Genomic DNA, 21,122 nt, shown 5'->3' with positions numbered 1-21,122 from the left:
AGTTCCAATGATTAAATCAACTGAAAAAAACATTACAATCCAAACGGACCTAAACCCCCAAATAACGTCGCTGGTTGCTCAAGTGAAAAACATTAATGGGTAAAGGGGAAGATTGACTCTCAGAATCTGTTCCAGGATTTTTCATACTAATTTGCATCCACATCTCACCCCAACCCATACAGGAAAGATTTATTTGCAACCAAACCTTTGAAAAAAACAGGGGATTCTATGAGTAAACCTACTTGTCTCTTGTCTTGATTTTTACCAAATTTTTAATGTAGTTTCCTTAATCTAAGACTGAAATAACTTCGCTATTTACAGGTATGGGTTCCATTTAGGCTAGGGACTTAGGGGCAAATTCACTAAGCCGCGAAGCGCCGAACGCTAGCGTTAATTCGCTAGCGTTTGGCATTTTCGCTACTGCGCAAATTCACTAACGAACGCTGGTGTAGTTTCGCTAGTGTTACTTCGCAACCTTACGCCAGGCGAAGTTTCGCTAGCGACGAAACTACGCAAATTCACTAACTTGCGCAGTGTACTGAACGCTACCTTTTACGCTAGAATTCCTTCGCCACCTCAGACCTGGCGAAGCGCAATAGAGTAGATAGGGATTGTTTAAAAAAAAGTCAATTTTTTTTCTAAGTCCCAAAAACGCTGGTGTGTTTTCTACATGATGGCTGATAGGCTGAAAAAGATCGAAAATTTTTTGGGGCTCCCCTTCCTCCCCCCTACATTTCCTGACTCATGGCAACTTACCTAGACAGTGGGCACATGTGTAGGGCAAAATACATTTTTTATTTGCTGATTTGAAGGTTTTCTAGGCATTTGTAGTGCAGATACGTGTTCCTCCATTGAAATTTGAATTTCGCGCCGTATGCAAATTAGCCTTCGCTAGCGTAACTTTGCTTTATATAGCGAATCAACGCTAGCGCAACTCCGCAACCTTACGCTACCCCTGTGCGCAACTTCGGATTTTAGTGAATTTGCGGAGCCCTGGCAAAACTACGCCTGGCGAAGTGCGGCAAAGTGCGGCGAAGTTGCGCCTGGCGCAACTTCGCATCTTAGTGAATTTGCCCCCTAGGGTTTTCTGGATAAAAAAAATGATGACACTTGAACACTGAAGCTGTGCAATTGTGTCAAGTAATGCTGAAGCAATTACTTGACATTACATATTGTACATATTTTAATGTAATATCCACAATTGCATCAGGAATCTTGTCCCTCATGGCAGCAATACATTGTAGGTAAAAACATGGTAACTTGTAAAAGTTTTTGGAGTCTTTGGTCAAAATAGCATAAGAAATCTGATTTTTTGAGTAAAAAATCTGAAATTTTTTTTTTTTTCCCCACAAAGCAAATTTTCAGGAAAATGTAATAATAAATAAGCATAAAAAAACCAGAACGGATATGTTCGGAGTTTGTAGCAGAAAATGCTGAGATGAAATCAGACTTTGATAAATAACAATGTGGTATAAATAGTGACTAGAAGGAAAATGAAAATCCACAGGTTTGGTAATTCTTTTCCAAGTGGATTGGAGTGGGGGATGGATGCAAACTGCACAAGAGGGTGTATGTAAAATCCTGATTGTGAGAGTTATCCTTCATGTTCCCTTTCATGTTTTTCACCTCTAAAGCCAGAACTGTGAAATATGTGGGTTCAGGTCAGTCTGGCTGCTAATTTTATTATTTATATATGGAAACTGGATTTAATTCTTGGGCCAGCAACTCTTGACCTTGGGCAAGGTAGTTTATATGCTGGTGAAAAGAAAGTTAGCCACCCTGCCTGAATGATTTAGTATTCATGTGCAGGGTCTTAGTTAATTAAACACATTAATATGCGCCATGTCACCATCGATTCACTTTTCAGATTGCTGGAACCAGTTATAAACATATTACATTCAATCTAATGAAAATGGCATACAAAACAATTAAATACAATCTCTTCCCTTAAGTGTTCATAGAGGTGTTTGTATTAACTCTTTTTTTAAATAAAACACTATATGAAATATAGTTTTGTATTAACTCTTTTTTTAAATAAAACATGTATACCTGTATATGAAATATAGTTTTGATTTAAACATAAAACCAAAGTATGATCAGGAATGCCAGGTAATTTAGCATGTCATGGTTTATTTGAACTGTTCATCTAAACTAATCCATTTTCTTTCTTTTTTCCTCCATTCCATTGCCTGTTCTGTTTTTTATCAAAGAATAGAAGTCTTATCTGTGGAAAAAAACAAGGTAAATGTTTGTTAGCAGACTTGAAGTGTCGGTAACCAAAGACCGATTATATGGAAAACCCCATGTTCAAGCAGTGGTGTAACTATAGAGAATGCAGGCCCCATGGTGGGCCCAGAGCATTCCCCCTACTCAGCCACAATCTTACTTAAGACCCCCATACATGGGCTGATAAAAGCTGCCAACAGACAGAGTCAGCAGCTTATTGACCCGTGTGTGGGGCCCTCCGAAGGGCTTCACCGATCTATATCTGGCCGGAAATAGGCCAGATGTCGATCAGGCAGGGTAAAAAATTCCGTTGGATCACGGCCATATCTATTTGTTGATGTGGTCCCGCAATCCAACTACCCGTATTGCCTCCATTCTGATCCGATCGTTGGGCCCTAGGCACCTACCTCAATGTGGGCACATTGGTGACTGGAAGGACTTCATGTTGCCCAGGACTCAAGGTTTGTTTTGGGGAAATGTTTTTGCTAGAGCAGGGATCTCCAACCTTTTGAACCCATGAGCAACATTCAGAAGTAAAAGGAGTTGGGGAGCAACACTAGCATGAAAAATATTCTTGGGGTGCCAAATAAATGCTACGATTGGCCATTTAGTAACCCCTATGTGGATTGTCAACCTACACTGAGGCTCTGTTTGGAAGTGCAACTGGTTTTTATGCAACCAAAACTTGTCTCCAAGCCTGGAATTCAAAAATAAGCACCTGCTTTGAGTCACTGGGAGCAACATCCAAGGGGTTGGAGAGCAATATGTTGCTCACAAGCTGCTGGTTGAGGATCACTGGGCTCAGGGCCGGCCTTAGGCCAATTGGACCAATTGGGCCCAATTGGGCCCCGCACCTCTGGGGGGCCCCGCACCACAGGGCAGCACAGATAATATTTCCCTCAGCACATGATATAGGTCTAGCCTGCCCCCAACTCTCATAGGCCCAGCTTTCCTCCAACCTTGCTAGGCCCTGCCTGCCCCCAATCCAACCAAGCCTGCTCCCAAGCTGAATCGGCCCAGCCCCAAACTAATTGGCCCAGTCCACTCTCCTATTTCCTCCCTCTCTCTCTTACCCTGTGTGCCCCTATTATGTTACCTTGTCTGCCCCTTTCCTTTCTATTTTGTGCCTGTATGCCCTTATTTTCCTAAATACTTGGTGTGTCAGTAGCCAGCAACACTTTGTCTAGGGGCCCCGCCAACATGGTCCCAATTGGGCCCCACATGTGATAGGACCAGCCCTGAGTCTGGGCTTGAGGGAGAGTGCAACAAAGCTGTACATTTAATTATTGTTGTGAAGATATTTCTTATGCTGTTAGTTACATTTCTCTCTATTGAAAAGGTATCAGCTATGCTGTAAGTCCCTGAGAAATAGCAGCAGCAAGTTTGGTGTGCCAAAGAATCATTGTTTTCATGGGTGCCCTTCAGCTGTTTCCACTGATTAAAAAACACAGACTTGAATATTTGGAACATCCAAACTGCCAAACAAAAACAAATTATGGCACATTAAATACCTAATTCAACTTTATAAGAAAAATACATTGTGAAACTTTCTTCAATGGTTTTATGTTTTTTAAGCGTTGTCTATTAAATTTTACATTTTTTAAACAGTTCTCCATAAAGTAATCTTTGACCCCAAGTCTGATCAGTGTGGGAAGGGATACAGGCTATAGTTGTTTCAACAGCATATTATAGCCAAGAATTTCCCCATAACATATGCAATTTACTAAAAAGACAAAATGCAACACGATTTGTTGCATTAAATTCAAAAATGGTGAACATTCTCTGTTGCATTAGCAAAAATTCTGATTTTTTCCAGGCAAACATTTCTACAACTGAATTGCCACAAGAACAAGTTTTCACCAAGATAAATTTATCCATGTTCAGGCAATTTAACTGCCATTTTAAAGATACAACAGGCACTTTTGGATCTCAATTTTTATGTCACCTCTTCCATACATGTTTTCTATTTCACATGTTTTCTATTTTCCCTTCTACAATTGTATGGGGAAATCCACTGATGAATTTCCACAAAGAATTTATGCCAGGAGAAATGTTGGCAAAGGAGCACTTTGGGTAATTAAGGCAAACTTTGGTGAGCTTATACAAGGAGAAAATTCACGCTCCCATCTGTCTGAGCCTTTAGATGCAAACCACTGTGTATGGATCACTATCAATATACTCTATTTTATTATAGTAGCACAAAAGAGAAAAAGATTAACCCTTAAAGTTGCACCACCCCATCTTTAAATCCGAGGACTCAAGGAACAATAAAACTTAACTTTTAATAAGTAAATTAAAACCGTAAGTCCAGAGGAGCGTTTAAAATAAGGTTAGGGACAGGGAGGCAAAGAACTCGAATTCAAATGGGCAAAAAAGTACACAGCATACAGTGGGTGTTTGGGATGTCAAAGAGTAACCCACGAGCCTACAAATGTAAATACTGGTAAGTCACATACAATCATTTAACAGCCATAAGTCGGGGTAAACCTTGTATGATGGCTTTTAGGACTTAAAATATCCACCACCCCTTCACCCTCAAGCACACCCTCCCATAGCCAAAGAGAGAGAAGCCAGTGTATTATGGCTGTATGTCGATTAACCCTGAATTAAATCAGGTAAATTAAATACATAAACTGCCAACCCTGGCATGCGAGTGCTGGTAGGCAGCAGAGTTCAGTTAATAAGCCATAGACTGAGATAGGGATTAACACAAAGCGCAATCAGGTCTGGTGCACCACCCCTTCACCCTCAAGCGCCCCCTCCCCTTTTCCAAAGTAAGCAACTTTAAGGGTTAATCTTTTTCTCTTTAGTGCTACTATTTATCCATATAACCCTGCACACCATTTGTCTGTTTCTCTTTGATTTAGGGGTGGTGCTCCCTTATTCAGGCTTACTTACATTCTATTTTATTATATACTGTATATATGTGAATAAAGTACCCCCTCTTGTAAAATATAAGGATATTATCAGTTAACGAGGAGTTTCATGTATGTTTTTATACAGGTCATGGAACTCATAGGTAACTTCTAATATCCTCATGTTTTGCAACTGGGGGTACTTTATTTATTATAATACACAAGTTTCAGTGAGTCATGTGACAGAAATGACATCAGAACTCACCGTTTATAACTGATGACATCAGAACTCACCGTTTATAAGGATATCATTTACAAGATATTCATGGCTTGTGTAATATATATATATTTATATATATATACAGTATAGTGTGAGTACAAGTAACAAAGGCTATGGAAACACAGGTTGTTGTCAGTGGTTGTTGTTAGCCTGTGTATTTTTGCAGGCTGAGAGAAGCAGATCTTCTCAGTGCCCCTGCTCCATTGATTTGAATTCGATCATATATAGCGAAGCTGAAACTGAGGTCAGTGTTTGACCGCACACAGGCTGATCTGATAAATGGAGCAGGGGCACTGAGCAGATCTGCTTCTCTCAGCCTGCAATAATACACAGGCTAACAACAGCCTGTGTGTCCATAGCCTATAAACTTGTTGTCATATTTCTCATTGGTACACATAGTAGTGTTTCACCTATACACCTGGTTACAAAAGGTAAACACCAAGATCATGTAATGTGCACTCTGAATTGGGTTGGTTTAATTGGGTGGCAGGACTAGAACTTTTGCTTGACTAATGTAATAAAATAGGATTCATTTTGCAGGACAGCCTTCCTGTGGAAAGTGAGCTCTAATACGTGATCTAATCGATCAGAGTACCTGGCTTGCCTGTTCCTTCCAGAATACTCCATCCTATATATATATTGCAAGTAAATCCAATTTATATAAAATAGAACAAAAAAACAGCACCAGGCGTCTTGACTTGAAAAAAGTGATATATTGTTACATGGTATATACCCCCCAAAGGAATGCTGAAGGAAAGGGAAGGCCAGGAAGATATTGCACAAATGCATATCTTGTAGCAACAAAAATTTGTAGCAACCAATCAGATACTTGCCTTCATCTTCTAACTTGTAGCAGACCATTCAGATCCATTTGTTGCTTGGTTGCTGTAGGGTATTGCATAGGTGAAAAGTTGCCCAGTTTTAACCAGAAGATGTATACACACAGGGGCACATTTGCAATGGGTCGAATATCGAGGGTTAATTAACCCTTGATATTCGACCATCGAAGTTAAATCCTTCGAATATCGAAGTCGAATGATATACCGCAATACGAACGATTCGAAGGTTTTTTATCCATCGATCGAATGATTTTCCTTCGATCAGAAATTGCTAGGAAAGCCTACGGGGACCTTCCCCATAGGCTAACAATGGTGCTCGGTAGGTTTTAGGTGGTCGAAGTTTTTTTCAAATGGTCGAATATTCGAACGATTTTTAGTTCGAATAGTTCAATTCAAAGTCATTAGTCGAAGGTCGAAGTAGCCAATTCGATGGTCGAAGTAGCCAAAAAAATACTTCAAAATTCGAAGTTTTTTTTTTATTCTAATCCTTCACTCGAGCTTAGTAAATGTGCCCCACAGTGTCGGACTGGGATGCCAGAAGCCCACCAGAAAACCTTAGACCATGGGCCCATTCTCCAATCTAATTTTCTTACACTTCTCACTTAAACTTTTTTTTTTCTTAGTTCTTTTTCTTTACATGATATACTCTATTTCCCATCTATGTGGCCTCTTTTTTTCTATAAAGAATGAGGGAATGAACATGAAATTGTAACAAATGCTTAGAGCCAGGAGGGCCCACTGACGACTGGGCCCACCGGGAGTTTTCCTGGGAGTTTTCCTGGTATCCTGGTGGGTCAGTCTAACACTATATACACACATCATTCAGTATTGGCTGGGATTCACCCACTGCTGTGTGCAAACAGCTAAATTGTGGGTGCTTGGCCTACAATTAATTAGAGGGAACATGAAATCATAGCTGCCAGGTACCATATATTTCAATGTCAATTCTATGGGATAGATTTTACTATATGGGCACACTGAGCAAATATAATTATCACAGAATTAAAAAAAAACTACAGCAAAAAGCGACCAAGGAATGATCCCAAATTCAGTCATGGGTGCGTATGTGGTGTTTGAGGGGTGGATTCTAGGTGCACTAGACTGTTTAAAGCTATATGTTATATATGGAGTGTTCAGCACTAACCGAACTGCATTGCCGTATAGGAGGAGTCACTCCAATTAATGAAGTTCCCTGCCAAAATATTTGATAATCACACTAATTAGCATTCCTTGATCCTTCAACTGTGTGTTAAAAAAACTCTCCATAGGAATATTAAACTGGCAGGAATCCTCCAATATTCCTACATAGAGTTTTTTTTAACACACAGTTGGAGAATCTAGGAATGCTAATTAGTGTATGGCACTGCAGGAATTAATATTAATAAGATTAAACTGGCAGGAATCCACGCATTTAGTAGAAAATAGACTCCATCTTAGCTATGCAGAAAGGAGCAGTGTAACCTAATGACTTGGAAATGAATGGGTTAAACAGAAAATCTAAGAGGGATGCCTTTCATGATGCTGGTTAGTAATGTATTGCCCATTATCCAGAAAGTTAATAACTGCACTGGTGGTAAGTGGCCCCTATGGTAGTAAAAAGGGAGTCGCTGTATAAAACATATTTGGCATCATTTAAACCTTTTTTTCACACTCATTTGGAAATTCCATTACCTCTATTGCCAGTCAAACTCTAACAGCTGCTAGGTTTCATCTGTTATTTACAGCCAGTCGCCCAACAGAACTTGTTTTTTTCCCAGCTGGGTCAACATGAGCTGAATAAAGCAGATAAGCAACATCTTAGGGGGACTCACTTCTTACACAACGGGCCCCACACTACTTTGTATAAATATGTTGCCTATGGAAAATGTTATTTCTGCGTACGGTAAGTATATTTCTCCTTATTTACACAAGGTGAGCAGTTAGTTAACCTGATTTAAGACTTATTCTTACAGTATACTCTTCCCAATCATGTACAACTCTGTGATGACACATAACTTGAAATGAAAAGCCTTAGGGACAAATTCACTAACCTGCGGAGTTGCGCTAGCGCAGGCTTCGCCACATTTCAACCCGCACTTCGCCAGGCAAAGTTTCGCTAGGGCGCCGCTAATTCACTAAAATCCGAAGTTTCGCTCAGGGAGGTGAAAGGTAGCGAAGTTGCCCTAGCATTAATTCATTAAGGAAAGCGCAGTTACGCTAGCGATGCCGAATTTGCATATGGCGCCAAGTTAAAGTACAATGGACGTATATGTAGCAGCAAATACATGACACTACACAAGCCTGGGAAAGCTTCATAAAATAAAATAAAGTTGTTATATTGCCCTAAACATGTGCCCACTGTATAGTTTAGGTGCCATATGTTAGGAAATGTAGGGGGGAAGGAGGGTACACCAAAAAATGTACGATCTTTTTCAGCCTATCACCCTTACAAAAGGAAAAGACGCCAGTGTTTTTTGGGACTTAGAAAAAATTTCAACTTTTTTTGAAGCAATCCCTATTTACTATTGCACTTCGTCTGGTCTGAGGTGGCGAAGGCAAGTCTGGCGCAAGAGGTAATGTTCAGTAAAATGCGCAAGTTAGTGAATTAAAGTAGTTACGTCCCTTTGTCATAGTGCAACTTCGCCTGGCGTAAGGGTGCGAAGTAGCGCTAGAGTAGGTCCACTTCGCTAGCGAATTTACGCCAGCACCCGTTAGTAAATTGGCGAAGTAATGAAATGACGTCACGCTGGCAAATTTACGCTAGCGTTAGGCGCTTCACACTTTAGTGAATTTGCCCCTAAGAATGAAAAACCTGTACCACATGGATGGCGTTTAACAGTTTATAACTTTATTTGTGCACTTCCGGAATTATATTCCACTTTAAAAATCTTAATTGCCTGTTTTAGGAAAAAAACAACAAAAAGTCCTGCCGGTAGCTCTTTAGAACTGAACTAGGCTCTTTAGATCTCAACCATGAGGCGAGTTGAGAAAATTGGAAAAATTATAATTTTGTTTGTTTTTCATTATCATGTTTTGTTGGGGTTTTCCATCCACACAGGAGTGCATTTTTTGGCACTTCCAATGGAGAAAACATCCAAAACAATTTATATTCCAACTCCAAAATGACATTCTCATTTTGTACACAAATCATTGGGGAATACATATTAGAATTCCGCAGGCCTCACAACATTCTATCTTTGATCCATGTGCAGCTGGAGTTGACTCTAAGCTGATTTAACCCCATTGTGACCTGCTTGCTGTGTTCTGCACAAAAGCTGCCGGGTTAATTTCGAATTTTAATGTGCAGGGTACACCTATAGTCATTTGTACCCATTCTGCACTTATGTCCCTATTATATATTCTACTCTCCTCACAGATTGGAGGGTAACAGTACATTTTGGAGACTATATATGAATCTGGCCCCAATTTACCCCCATTTTACCTTGATTACCTTACTGCCATTTTGTTAGAATGGTCAGTGAATGCACATGATCAGTGTACTTTGAGCAGCTTCTGAGAAGCCATGTTTTGGGGTTGTTGCAAATCACCACCAGAAAATGAAGATTACGTATCATAGGGCGGATTAATTATTATATTCTGATACAAATTGCATTGTGTAATGTGCCTGTGTATTTGTTTCAGTGAGATGTTGTTTGTATGCGTAAGCTGTTATAGTATCTCCTTACTAAAGCATAGGGGAGGTGATACCCCTCTGTAAATAATAAATACTAAATAAATTCAACTTGTGATATGCCTTAGAATGGCTCTAAAATATGGGGTATATAAGGATACTTCCACACCAGCCTTTACACTCCACTCAGCTTTCTGATGTGCTTGCACTAGGAGCCACTGTATTGGTGTAGATGCAGGCACATGGAGAGTATTCCAGCAATGAAATGTACAAGTATGCTCTATGTCATGGAAATCTGCTCTGGGCCGACACAGGGCCTCATTTATCAATACTGGGCAACTTTGCCCTTGGGCAGTTACCTATAGCAAACAATCGGTGATCAGCTTTTTAAAGCCAGCTGCAAGCAGTACAATACATAGTAACATAGTAAGTAAGGTTGAAAAAAGACACATGTCCATCGAGTTCAACCCTTCTACCTATCTGCCAGTTGATCCAGAGGAAGGCAAAAAACCCATCTGAAGCCTCTCCAATTTGCCTTAGAGGGGGAGAAATTCCTTCCTGACTCCAAAATGGCAATCGGACTAGTCCCTGGATCAACTTGGACTATGAGTTATCTTTCATAACCCTGTATTCCCTGACTTGCTAAAAAGCCATCCAACCCCTTCTTAAAGCTATCTAATGTATCAGCCTGTACAACTGATTCAGGGAGAGAATTCCACATCTTCACAGCTCTCACTGTAAAAAACCCCTTCCGAATATTTAGGCGGAACCTCTTTTCTTCTAATCGGAATGGGTGACCTCGTGTCAGCTGGAAAGACCTACTGGTAAATAAAGCATTAGAGAGATTGTTATATGATCCCCTTATATATTTATACATAGTCATCATATCACCCCTTAAGCGCCTCTTCTCCAGCGTGAACATCTCCAATTTGGCCAGTCTTTCCTCATAGCTAAGATTTTCCATACCTTTTACCAACTTAGTTGCCCTTCTCTGTACCCTCTCTAATACAATAATGTCCTGTTTGAGTGATGGAGACCAAAACTGTACGGCATATTCTAGATGGGGCCTTACAAGTGCTCTATACAGTGGAAGAATGACCCCCTCCTCCCTTGACTCTATGCCCCTTTTAATACAGCTCAAGACCTTATTTGCCCTTGATGCTGCCGACTGGCATTGCTTGCTACAGCCAAGTTTATCATCTACAAGGACTCCAAGGTCCTTTTCCATAATGGATTTGCCTAGTGCAGTCCCATTAAGGGTATAAGTGGCTTGGATATTTTTACATCCCAGGTGCATGACTTTACATTTATCAACATCGAATCTCATTTGCCACTTAGCTGCCCAGATTGCCAGTGACAATGAATGTAGCAATCTGATTGGTTGCCATGGATTACTGCCCATGGGCAAATTTGCCCAGTGTTGATAAATGAGCCCCACCTGAGTGCATAGGGGCTGATTCTCGCCTGAGTTTACCATAGGCTAGTATTAGTCTGGTGTGGCAGTACCTTAAGAGGGCAGATGAAAAAATATGTAAATTTCCAGGGTCATTATTGGAGGCAGTGGTGCACATACCCGGTGCTGGGTGCACATAGTAACCCGTACCTGCCCCTGTGCCTTTTCCACCCACTTATATCTTACCTGAGAGTGAGCAGGGATTCTACAACTATAGAGGAAGCAGATCCGGCAGTTTGGGCATCCCTCTACCTCGCCCTCCCTTGTCTGCTGAGGCAATGACCTTCACTGTGATAGGCTGAGACAGTAAACTCTATGCCTCATTTAGCTTAATATTTTCTCAATCTTAAGTTTTGTTTTTCCAAAAATATTAGGTTTTATCGGTAAACAAACAAATATACCTCACAAGAGAAGCTGTAGGGATAAGGTCACACTACATACTGTATGTGTAATCCTGTATTTATTCTTTTTTTATACCACATAATCAGTAACAGACACATTATCTGCCTTTAGAGATAAAAGTAACATTTTATCACACAATATATATCAAGTAGTGTTACAAACATGATAATCACAAACAGTGATCAAAGCTCACCCCCATGTCCATGTTTGAATCCAGTCCACATTTAGGGTTTTTTTTTTTAAATAAACTCCTGGTCATTGTTTTAAAGGAAAAAAACACAATTTTTTCATCGGAGAAGACTCAAATTTTTCTTGATTTATTAAACCCCGTTGCTGTGAAAAGTCTGAATAAAAAAGTACTCCATCTCAAACCTGCCGAGTTGATGTAGAGTCAATGGCAGGTGTCCCATTTACAATTGAAAGATATGATGATCTGTGCTGGATTTTGTACAATAATCCTATTCATTTATGATTTTCGGGCAATAATCCAAAAAAAATCAAACGATTTGGATTTCTTCACAATTTTATCGAGTCTTTCCCAGCACTAGATTTATTTGAGTAAATTTATTGATAAATATGGTAACACGGGAGTTGTTGAATTGATTTAATAGTGAGGAAGTTTTGGATTTTAGTAAATAACCCACTTAATATCTAACATGAAGATTAATAGCAAACCATTGAAACAAACACAACTGGTCAAGTAAGCAAGCATGTGAAATGATTTAAATCAAATTGTAATTTACTTGGTATTAAAAAGTAAACATATGTCAAATTAGGGATTTTTTACTTCCGTAAAGCTGCCATTTTGTGGAAAAAGGATCAGATGGAGCTGATACTGGCCTTAATAATTACTTTGCTTTGTTTTTACCAATAATATACTTCAGTTCATTGATTGAAGTACCAGAGATGATCCTCAAGTTTTATTTAAAAAAAAAAATTTCCCTAAACTTTTCCTGCCTAATTGTGAAGTACTGTGGAATACATGTGATGTTGTAGCTTTATGGCAATGGTTTTCTGAAATTTTTTTGGTTCAAGCTTTCCTTTGAGGGCCAAAAGTTGGTCAGAGTCTAACTAATCTAATAACAAAGTTACAGTTAAACATTTCTATATTAGCCATTCAGCCAAAATTTCTAGAATATCTGACAGTAAATCGGTGTTTACCCAAAATATTCTTCTAATTAACATTTTAAGATAGGCTTAGAATTATCTAGCAGTACACATTTCCCCATATCTCACCCTAAACAGCCTGCAGGCTAGATAACCCCAGACATTGCTTTGGGTCCCCATAGGGAGGACAGCATTGAGAGAACAGATTTGAGAACTACATTTTATTGGATGTCTTTATCAAAAATATAGGGCATACAGGCTACTGTCTTATTTGCAGGCCCATTAAGAAGGTCTTGTTGACCAATACATCAAACCCCTTTCCCAAGTGAGCTCATACTTGACCCTTTCTAGCTTTCTCCCCTTTAGGGATGTCGCGGACTGTTCGCCCGCGAACTAATTCGCGCGAACATCGACTATTCGCGTTCGGCGAATGTTCGCGAACGTCGCGCGACGTTCGCCAATTTGGGTTCGCCTTAGCTGGCGCTTATTTTTGCCCTCTCACCCCAGACCAGCAGATACATGGCAGCCAATCAGGAAGCTCTCCCTCCTGGACCACCCCCACACCCCCTGGACCACTCCCCTTCCATATATAAACTGAAGCCCTGCAGCGTTTTTTCATTCTGCCTGTGTGTGCTTGGAAGAGCTAGTGTAGGGAGAGAGCTGTTAGTGATTTGAGGGACAGTTGCTAGTAACTTTGCTGGCTAGTAATCTACTTGATACTGCTCTGTATTGTAGGGACAGAACTCTGCAGGGATTTGAGGGACATTTTAGGTTAGGTAGCTTTGCTGGCTAGTAATCTACCTTCTACTGCAGTGCTCTGTATGTAGCTGCTGTGGGCAGCTGTCCTGCTGCTGATCTCTCATCTGCATCTGTTCTTCAAACAACTGCCACCTAGCTGTCTAAATATCAATAATAATACCGTCTCCAGAAACACCACCCGAGTGACGTTTTTCAAGCAGCAATAATATATTCCGTATCCAACGGCTGTAGTGTATACGTTGACCTTGCAGGCATTATTTGCCCAGTCTTTAACCAAGTGCCACCTAGCTGTGTGAGCTTTTTCACATTCCGTGTCCAGAAACATCACCTGAGTGACGTAGTGTGATTTCTGCCCTTTACAGCACAAAACGCAGCGCTGTGTCAACAATGGATTTTTCAGATACATTTTTGCCCTTGATCCCCCTCTGGCATGCCACTGTCCAGGTCGTTGCACCCTTTAAACAACTTTAAAATCATTTTTCTGGCCAGAAATGTCTTTTCTAGCTTTTAAAATTCGCCTTCCCATTGAAGTCTATGGGGTTCGCGACGTTCGCGAACTATTCGCATGTTTTGTCGCAAGTTCGCGAATATGTTCGCGAACATTTTTTCCGCCGTTCGCTACATCCCTACTCCCCTTTAGGGGATTTCAGACACAAGGACCAAGGAGGGCTAAAGGGGGTAATAATACAGAGATTTATAGGCATTTTAGACATGGTTAAAAATGCACTAGTAATGCCTTCATAAAAGCAAGGTGGAAAATAAATATATTGAAAGCAAATATATAATTTCCCTGGACTTTTCCTGCCCTTTTCATTCTCTGGCTTGTTCCAGACATGAAAGCTAGGGGGCATTCCATGAGATACCTAAATGCTGCCCACCTCTCAACCCCTCTGTAAAAAGCAGACAGGGCTGCACAGTGAGACACCAATCTTCATACTTCTTGGAAGCTCCTCAAGAAGTAAGGTGAGGGGTAGAGTTCAGAAAACAGGCTTCTCTGCGCAAGTTTGTTTTTATTTTGCATCTTTCTCTGCCTTGGTTAATAAACCCTAACATGTATACTTTGAAATAAATCCATTAGTAATTATCCAACTATTCTAAGCTTTCTATTATAATTCTCTTATAACCCCACGAGTGTGCTTTCTTTTGTATTAAGTATTTTGGTGACCTCCCTACTCATCACTCAATTCTCCAGTGTGATTCTGCAATGTTCAGAATGTGATGATTCAAAATGGTTAATATAGCACATAAAAAAATATGTCTAACTGCCTCCAACTCCAAGAATTTCCAGAGCAATACAAATTGCATAACCCAAGTTTTTCATTACATTTTGATCTGTTGGGAATAATATAATACACAACAGAGTGTCAGGAACAGTAAAAGGGAGGAAAAGACATGTGGTCCAGATGTGGACCTGGAGAGATTACAGCAGGGTCTGCATGATCTTTCAATTTTACAATATGCCTTAAAATTATAGAAAAGTTTAGGTTGATCTAGCAGCTGATTGGAGTATGAACAATCAATAGGTATGAACATCAACTTTTCTGTTTAAATCCGTGAATGTTATGAATATATTTTGTATGCGCCAGGTACATTATGGATTATATACAATAAGTTAAATGAGTTAATGTACAATAAAAGATATATACAGATGAATACTGACTGTCAAATAAATTAATGAGGTATACATACAGTATGATGGCACATTCAAAACATATATTTACACATGAGTTTCCTTCATCATCGATTAGTCTTACATTGCGAATGGCTGCTTTTTTGCAATACGCCTCTACATTATCTATAAATGCACGAGGTATACAAAGCAAAGCAAATGCAAAATTAGGAAAGCCTTGCTTTTATAGTCTGTGAAATGATCTTGATTTTCTTCTGTATAGTAATGTATAAGTATCTCCATATGAGAATCTGGAAAGCTGCCCGTTGCAGAAGGTAATATTTAATAATCTGGAATTTCTCCACTTTATAGTATAGTATTTATATGTTTACTTAGGAATACAATACCTACTAACCTATTTGCAATGTTCTTCAATGTCAAATATCCACAAGGCAATTTTATTTGATGCGCACTTGGTGTCAGACAGACGTTGCGAAACTGTACTCGATTTGGTGTTGACGCTTGCATGGGTCCTCATTTTTGGTGGTATATATTTAATGAGTTGTAGAAAATGTTTCCTGAATTTCTTTCCAAAAAACCCATACAAGAAAGGGTTCAGGCAGCTGTTAAAGTAAGCAATGCATATTGTAATGGGCATGCCTGTGTCCACAATATCGTACATTTTGCAGTTTTGGATCACATCCATCTGAATTAAAACATCCAGAAACGTAAAGACTTGATGAGGAATCCAACAGAAAAAGAAGAGTAGAACAACAGCTACAATCATCTTAAAAATGTCATCGTTTCTGGCCCTTTGAGCTCTGTAGACTTCTTTCAGGGTCTTCCCAATTAATGTGTAACTTGTTAAAATGATTACAAAAGGAATAAAAAAACCAACAATATTCTTGACCAAACTCATGCCAACCATAAAATATATATGTCCAGAATGATATACTAGGGCACACACTGTTTGATTTGTATCAGGAAATATAAATATCTGACGATATATTACACTAGGCAGGCTTGCCAAAAAGGCTACAAGCCATATACCAACACATGTTAGCCTGGCTACCATTACAGTGCGGCGAATGCGGGATTTCATGGGATGGACAATGGCAGAGTAGCGGTCAATGCTGAGGCATGTGAGTAAGAAGACAGTGGTATATAGATTTAAGGTTATAGCAGTTGATGCGATCTTGCACAATAAGTCACCAAATGGCCAGTGATAGTGCATTGCTGTGTAAACTGCCCATAAGGGTAAAGTGATCACAAAACATAAATCAGACAGAGCTAAATTCATTAAAAAGACGCTAGCCATTGTCTTCATCTTCATATAGGAATAAATCACAATTACCACCAGGCTGTTGCCAAATACTCCTACAACAAATATTGTGCTATAAATGATTGGAATGGTGATGAAGATGTAATTGTGCATTCCGGACTTGGAACATTTAACCACAATTTTTTCCACTTCACTGTTTTCTCCCGCAGATATGTTGGACAACATCTTTTTGCCTTTTCCGCCTCAACGCAGACAATTCCTTGAATTACCTGTAAAACAGAAGCATATTTGAATGAATAATCGATTCATGCCTATCAAATTCTATTAGATAATATAAATGTCAACATTTGCAAAACAATCCATTCATTTTGGTTAAATTATGGCAATAAAGATAACTTGTCAACATTCTTTCTTCTAAATGGATCGCTCTAATGTATTTCAGATTCTTCAACGCCAAGGCTGACTTTAGGGGGTGATTTATCAACGAACTTAAATTTTTGCTACAATTCAAGGATTTTTTTCAGCTAAAACTCACAAATTCGATTTAGAGTTTATTAAAACTTGAATTTGAGAGATTTAATAAGCATAAAAAAAACCAAATAACTTGAATTTAAAGCACCCGAGTTCATTCAGAAGTAAATGGGAGCTGTCCCAGTCAACATTAAAGTAATTTCTTCATTCTGAGCTGTAAACTCACAAATTCAAGATATTCAAGTTTTATTCCACAATTTTATTCAATCAAATTTTTTATATTTTTATATTTATATATATATAAGCAATGCCAGTCGGCAGCATCAAGGGCAAATAAGGTCTTGAGCTGTATTAAAAGGGGCATAGAGTCAAGGGAGGAGGGGGTCATTCTTCCACTGTATTTAAGCACTTGTAAGGCCCCATCTAGAATTTGCTGTACAGTTTTGGTCTCCATCACTCAAACAGGACATTATTGTATTAGAGAGGGTACAGAGAAGGGCAACTAAGCTGGTAAAAGGTATTGAAAATCTTAGCTATGAGGAAAGACTGGCCAAATTGGGGATGTTCACACTGGAGAAGAGGCGCTTAAGGGTGAAATGATAACTATGTATAAATATATAAGGGGATCGTATAATAATCTCTCTAATGCTTTATTTACCAGTAGGTCTTTCCATCTGACACGAGGTCACCCATTCTGATTAGAAGAAAAGAGGTTCCGCCTAAATATTCGGAAGGGGTTTTTTACAGTGAGAGCTGTGACGATGTGGAATTCTCTCCCTGAATCAGTTGTACAGGCTGATACATTAGATAGCTTTAAGAAGGGGTTGGATGGCTTTTTAGCAAGTGAGGGAATACAGGGTTATGGGAGATAGCTCATAGTACAAGTTGATCCAGGGACTAGTCCGATTTTGGAGTCAGGAAGGAATTTTTCCCCCTGAGGCAAATTGGAGAGGCTTCAGATGGGTTTTTTTTGCCTTCCTCTGGATCAACTGGCAGATAGGTAGTTAATAAAAAAAAAAAAATAAAAGGTTGAACTCAATGGACATGTGTCTTTTTTCAACCTTACTTACTATGTTACTATGTATATTCTGATTCTGCTCACTGGTATAACTCCAGGCCGGTGCAGTTTTTCTGCTGATAGGAGCACCGGCCGGGGGTTTCAGGTAAGTAAATACAATTAATTATGATGCTGCCCACCTCATTTTCCTAATGATAATATCAAGCTAAACAGTGTCTTGTGCAGATTAGGCAATAAAGACATGACACATTGTTGCTCTTTATCTTATCAGCAATGTATTTGCGAATTCTAAATATAGTATTGCCAAGAATATGATTCCTCTAGTTTCGACATTGCTGTATGGGAAAGAAATCACTTGCAAGCAGCTGGATAAACTGGACCTTAGTGCAGTAAGTATAATGCACAGAAGCACACAAGTACAGTATGTCTAGCATGGCCTAAATAAGAATAACATGAAATTCACATATTTGCCATTTTGTAACAACATGTAAGCTTGAAAAGACATTTCTATATAACAAGACCCTTACACTGAAACATTATTGTATGAAATATTACTGAACTGAATTTGACTTTTGATTAATCCACTCCCAATGATTCAAATGCAACTTAAAGGAACAGTAACACCAAAAAAATCTAAGTGTTTTAAAGTAATGACAATATAATGTAGTGTTGCCCTGCACTGGTAAAACTGATCTGTTTGTTTCGGAAATACTACTATAGTTCATATAAACAAGCTACTGTGTAGAAATGGCGAAAATTGAAAAATGGCTAAATGGCACAGGTTAAATAGCGGATAACACCATCATGTACTACAGAGATTATCTGCTATCTGCTGTGTAACCTGAGCCTTAAACTGCTCCATTGCAACACAGCAGCCTATATATATAAACAATATTAGTGGACCAGACAAAATATGTTCTAGTGTTCAAAAAGGTAGGGCTGGTTTTCTTTTTGAAAAGATGGAGAAAGTGTTACTTATGGATGAATTCAGGGATTAAATTCCAGAGGTAAGGAGTTGCAAGGTAGAAAGGTTTAAGATAATAGATAGCAGTGGGTATGGATGGTAACAGTTGCTCTTAGAGAATCAGAGGAGTGAAGGTCTTTGAACATTAGCAGAACATTAACATTAACATTAACTGTGCTGCTGTCACTTACTGAGTTTAGGGACCCACTCACAATATACAGTACACATAAGGGGTTATTTACTAAACTCCGAATGTAAAAACCAGGAAAAATTTGTGATTTTTTTTAATAAAATCAGACTCTTAAAAAAATCACAAGTTTTTCGGAATTTATTATACCCTGAGGATGGAAAAGTCAGAATCTGAAAATCTGGCATCTCAGACCTGTCAAGGTTGCATATAAGTCAATGAGAGAAGTCCCAATGATTTTTTGATGTGTGCTGGGTTTCGTGCAATACCCCGAAGTTTTCTAGGTGAAACTTCCGAAAAAATTGTGAGATTCTTGAAAATTGGATGAAAAAATCCGAAAAAAACGTGAAAATATGATTTTTTCCCACAAAGCAAATTTTCGGAAAATTTAATAATAAATTAGCATAAAAAACCCGAGCGGATTTGATCAGAGTTCGTAGCAGAAAAAATTTAGATAAATTCAGGCTTTGATAAATAACCCCCATAGAATATAAATGTCACAATATAAGGCTGATTAGTACTTAATACAGATAATTACTACATGTCATCTCAGAAACCAGCCCAATTCGCATTATTCGCATTCCTGTAGCATCAGCTTTTATTACAGACAAACCTCATTTCTGCTTGATAATTTTCAACAACCCCTAAGCTTAGCTGCTCAGAGCCCACTGAGCATGTGAGTGTCACAGACACTTTCCAAGATGGTGACCCCCTGTGAAAAGTTTGAAGTCCTGGATCATTGCTGCTATTGAGAAGCGGAAACTTTAGGCTGCTGCAATACGTTTAGTATGTGAAATATGGCATTAGTAACGTATTCATTTTTAGGGTTTAGTTCTCTTTTAAGCAGTAATGGAGAGGGACTCGTCCAAGATATCCGTCAAGAAGTGTACTGATTTAACAGAGTTAATGGCCATGCCATCAGTAGTACTGGTAAAAGGATGGGAAGACCATGAGCTTTGTTTTAGCTGGGTTTAGTTTGAGGTGGTGTTGGTTCATCCATGTGGAAACCACTAGGAGACAGTATTATCTGGTTCTGAGATCCAGAAGTTAATAATGGGGTGTCTAGATGTATTTAAATGCCAAATAAATTTATTTACAGAGCCTATTTTTAAGGTAGGAAAGACTGGGCATCTGCTCTGAAATATATTAAAAACAGTGCATGTGTCAGCCATGAGCAAATAGAGGTCATCAAGCTGTTGTAGAAATACAGTAAGAATTATACTTCTAAGACGATGACAGGTGAACCATGTCTAATTTGTCTAATTTCTCCTAAGATAGAGATCAGAGGCTTCCTCCAGGCATTCGCTAGGCTGCTTGCTTCCTCACCAGTTCTGTTTATTGTGTCATGGTAACATTTTAACAAAAAAATAATATAATATGTTATATTATGAACCCCTCTTCTCTAAAGTGAACCAAATAACCTTACATTTATATTTTACAATGGGAAAGTTCTGAATAATGAAGAGAAAAACCCCAGAGAATATCCAGCTGATGACCAGTTCCCACATAATGTTCTACATCAGGGCAAGGAAATATGTTTCCTTTAATTTCAATCAAAATGTACAAAAGATCACAAAGGATAATGCACAATGGGCATCTAAATTAATAATTTAGAACACAATCTGTAACAAAGTGAGTGATATGTATATAATTCTCCACCCCAAATCTGTACAATGAGTACTGTGCAATTACTGTAGGTTTCTTAAAAACAGAGCACATTCTCAAAAAGCAGTAGTTGTTTAAAGAATGTGCTCTTCATTAAGGGTAATATTAATGGAAAGTAATCTGAACTCATGTTCTGAATAGCGGGCGCAGGGTTGGAACTAGGGGTAAGCAGAGTAGGCACGTGTCTAGGGCGCAAAGCTGGGGGGGGGGCCAGGCAGGCATCTTCTCAGCCTTTCCTACCCCCTAGTCCGTTCCCTGATTGCCCCTCTGCCCGGGTTGTCCTGTCCTTATTTTTGCGCTGCATCTTGTTTTTTTCAATCAGGGGGTTTTGCGCATGCGTGCGCGGTCCCTAGTGTGCGTGTTCTTCTGCGCATGAGTGTGCTCATTTTTTAGCG

The 21,122-nt window shown here is 39.1% G+C and overlaps 1 protein-coding gene across 1 annotated transcript in view; it reads right to left on the bottom strand.

Annotated features, from left to right (window-relative positions):
* Positions 1-14,835: 14,835 nt before the first annotated feature.
* The window catches only part of agtr1.S (angiotensin II receptor type 1 S homeolog), a 33,859-nt gene continuing 27,572 nt past the window's right edge, over positions 14,836-21,122 (bottom strand). Inside the window, exon 2 of the mRNA XM_041564958.1 lies at positions 14,836-16,691. Within this exon, the coding sequence (XP_041420892.1) occupies positions 15,556-16,647 (1,092 nt within the window). The 5' untranslated portion in view covers positions 16,648-16,691 and the 3' untranslated portion in view covers positions 14,836-15,555. The remainder of the gene's footprint in view (positions 16,692-21,122) is intronic.

This window comes from Xenopus laevis, chromosome 5S (genome assembly GCF_017654675.1).
Source record: "Xenopus laevis strain J_2021 chromosome 5S, Xenopus_laevis_v10.1, whole genome shotgun sequence".
Classification (NCBI taxonomy): Eukaryota; Metazoa; Chordata; class Amphibia; order Anura; family Pipidae; genus Xenopus; species Xenopus laevis.
The sequence above is the reverse complement of the archived record's forward strand: the minus strand, read 5'-3'. Positions and strand labels throughout refer to the sequence as shown.